Source organism: Carassius carassius, chromosome 6, assembly GCF_963082965.1.
Source record: "Carassius carassius chromosome 6, fCarCar2.1, whole genome shotgun sequence".
Lineage (NCBI taxonomy): Eukaryota > Metazoa > Chordata > Actinopteri > Cypriniformes > Cyprinidae > Carassius > Carassius carassius.
The window spans coordinates 10420079-10423658 of NC_081760.1; the positions used below are offsets into that span (position 1 = coordinate 10420079).

The window sequence follows — 3580 nt, forward strand, 5'->3', positions numbered from 1 at the left end:
CCACAGGAATAAGAAACCCTGACAAACATTCCAAATCTGCGCATACACACAAAAGACAAGTTCTCTGTTGAGAAAAAAACCCAAATGGTCACTTCTCAATCAAATAAATAGCACTATGCAATCAAATAATGAAACATTCACACTGTTTCTCAAAGAGAACCATTCGTTAGACTTGAGTTTATCATGAGTTTTACACATGTCCTGCCCCTTGTGCGACTATGTGTGGAGTATTTCAGTTTTGTTTAAAAAGCAGAATTCCACATTCTCCACCAAAACTTTATTTTCTGTAATCATTTACAATGATTTATGAAGGATCATTTGACACCGAAGACTGATGACTGAAAATTTTGCTTTGCATCACAGGACTAAATTAGATTTTTAAAATATATTCAAAAAACCATTATTTTAAACTGTAATAATATTTCACAATATTACTGTTTTTATTGTATGTTTGATCAAATAAATGCACCATTGGTGAGCACAAGTGTCTTCCTTTAAAAAAAATAAAAATCTTAGCAACCCCAAACTTCTGAACAGTAGTGTACATTATAATTTCTACCAATTTGTGTACATCTCTGCCAGTATTGAATTGAATTGCATATATATATCATATTATACTTGCCACTAGACACACACTGCTCTCTTTATATCAGACATGAAGTCAGATTCTGACCTTAAGGATAGCAAGGTCAATACAGTATCAATGTAATCATCAGTGCGTCCTTGAGCAGGCAGAAGAGTCGAGCTTCAGTTCCTGAAAAACATCACACATATAATCATACACAAGCGCAACACCATAAACACAAGACTATGACATGAACACACCTGCTGGGCAGCTGAAGAGTCCTGTGTGTGTGAGGGTTTTGGCATCATACCCATGAAAAAAAAAGAGATTTCTTTATTCAGAAACTCTTTATATATTGTTAGAGCAGCTTATTAAGCAAAATATGATAAATAAAGAATTATTTGTGCATATTACATATTTTTTGTAAACATTTAGCTAATTTTATTGCAGATTAATAATTTTTTATTATTTAACCATTCAGAATTAATATTTAGATTTCAAATAATAGTAATAATACAAACAAAATAAAATGATTAATAATAATAAAAAATAAACTGAAGAATAATTACGAAAAATACTAATTCTATGCCTCATGTGTGCATTATAAAATAAAATGTTTTTTCAGAACTTTTCATTACTTCAGTAGTTTGCAGCTTTAAGCAAAATATAATTCATTATGCACCAACTAATTTTTTCTATATAATACTGGATCAAAATGTTATTTTTCACTTTTTTGTAAAAATTTTATTTTAAAGAAAATACACAGTTGTTTTCTAACTTAATTCAGCACTGATTTGTATATATGTTTCAAATAATACTTTGTTTTGCATGCCATCATGAAGTTTGTCTTTTTCACTTACAGAACCATTCTTAACCACGCCATTGCATGTTTAAAACTATAAAAGTTGAGATATGCACTATATGGCTTTGATGGCACAACTATGAGCTCATTAACATGTCAACATTTACATATAAACACCAATTTACATCTGAACATCTAATAACAGAGGCCACTTACATACAGTGTGTCAAATCCTAAAGGTCCAGTAACAAAATGGTTTATTATTAAGGGTCAGCAAAAGGGTGGAATATCATGAAACAAAATTATGGTGCAAAAAGCCTTGACATAAGATTTTGAATAAACTGTGATCAGATATGGGAGCCTCATACTTTGCCATATCTCTTGAGAGCTGCATAGATCATAGCCAGCATGGAGACTGGCTTGTATTCCACAGGAACTGAGAGAAGCGGGAGACTGGGTTTATTCTGACACATCTGATTTGACCTGCAGACACAGTTACAATTAAAACACTGTGGCTCTGTTTGATCAAGTGACCTACATCAACTTTTCTTTATCTCACCAAGGTATTTTAAACCCCAAATAACTAAACCAACAAAACTGTCCTTGGCGAATGACCTCCATGCACCTCAGGATGGCATCCTCCTTGTCTCCTCTAGCGTAGCCGATGTTAGCCTTTCCCATGAGTCCTCTCCTAAAAAAATAATGAAGCTAGTATGCTAAAAAACAAACTAGAAATTGGATCAATACTACAAAATGATCATGATAGTGATTATTAATGCCTGGAGGTGTTTCAGCAAACAAAATAAAAATAATAATAGAGTACTTCCTAACTTATTAAGCAAAATATAATTAATTCATTCAATTATAACTAATTGTTATATTTAACATTAGATTACATTTTTGTAAACAATTATTAATTTTATTACAAGTACACAGTTTCATTATCATAAATCATTACTAATCATTACAATAATAATTGTATGCATCAATGGTGCATTATGACATGTATATGAACATTATAGCAAAATAATTTAGGATATTTCTTCTATTTCTTTATTCAGAAATGTAATCTATTTCCAGAGTAGTTCCCAACCTTAAGCAAAACATGATAAATGATAAAATCAATTACTCATTTTTGTAATTATTTAGATCAAAGTGTCATTTATTGTTATTGCTTATTAATGCTGACCTAGCAGAGCAATCTACTGACCATCATTATTTTCTTGTTCTCACGGTTCAGCTCCATTTCAAGGGCGAACACATCTCCAAGTGTGACTTGATTTCTGTCATTTTTCCTCTTCTTCTTCTCATCATCATCGTCACTGTCATCATCATCATCATCGTCTCCATCCTCCTTTCCAGTGTCTCTCCAATCCATCTTTCCATCTTCATCATTTTCCCCCTCCTCCACACACTCCTCCAGTCCCTGTCCGATCATGGAGGCGAAAGCTTTCTGAACAGATGGACTGACTCCCTCTTTTGTCGTCTCTGTCAGAGATCACACAAAATACACTTTGTGATGTGATGTTGTGTGACGCTGAATACTGATTCCCACCTGCCTCATTCAAATGATCTTCATACAGTACATTTGCCATACGAGCAAGAATATGAAACTACATCTGATCTATCTGATCTAAAAGCAGTCAGTGAATTTAGAATTTTGGGATAAAAACATACACTAATGTTTAAAAGTTCAGGGTCTGTAATTTTTTTTCTTTGTTTTAAAAAAAAACAGTACATTTATTCAGCAAATCTGCATTAAACTGATCAAAAGGGATGGTGCAGATATTTATAATGTTACCAAAAAAGAATTCTAATAAATGCTTGTGTTTTAATTTCTAATCATCAAAGCATCATGACAAAAAAACTATTTAAATCACAGTTCCCACAAAAATATTTAACAGCAGAACTGTTCTGTTAATAATAAGAAATGTTTCTTGAGCAGCAAATCAGCATATTATGATTGCTGAAAAGTCTTATGACACTAAATACTGGAGTAATGACGTTGAAATTTCAGCTTTGCATAGGGAATACATTACTTTTTTTAGAATATCTTCAAATAGTAAACAGTTCTTTTAAGTCGTAATTTCATAATATTACTGTTCTTACTTTCTGTTTCTGTTATTTTTCTAATAAACTCAGTCTTTTTGAGCATAAAAAACTTATTCAAAACATTAAAAAATACCCAGCGTTACCCCAAAACTTTTTAAAGG

The 3580-nt window shown here is 31.8% G+C and overlaps 1 protein-coding gene across 1 annotated transcript; it reads right to left on the reverse strand.

Moving 5' to 3' along the window:
* Window positions 1-237: 237 nt before the first annotated feature.
* On the reverse strand, window positions 238-2851 carry LOC132141866 (uncharacterized). The gene is made up of 3 exons (XM_059551527.1): window positions 2578-2851; window positions 826-846; window positions 238-754 (listed from the first exon to the last, which is right to left on the reverse strand). Exons 1-3 carry the CDS (start codon window positions 2803-2805, stop codon window positions 713-715), a joined length of 291 nt encoding a protein of 96 aa, XP_059407510.1. The 5' UTR covers window positions 2806-2851; the 3' UTR covers window positions 238-712.
* Window positions 2852-3580: the final 729 nt, after the last annotated feature.

Coding starts and splice junctions, on each gene's coding strand:
- LOC132141866 (XM_059551527.1), bottom strand. CDS start 2,805: ATGATCGGACAGGGACTGGAGGAGTGTGTGGAGGAGGGGGAAAATGAT. Junction 847..2,577: donor AGAACAAGAAAATAATGATG/GTCAGTAGATTG, acceptor TCACACACACAG/GACTCTTCAGCTGCCCAGCA. Junction 755..825: donor ACTCTTCAGCTGCCCAGCAG/GTGTGTTCATGT, acceptor GATGTTTTTCAG/GAACTGAAGCTCGACTCTTC.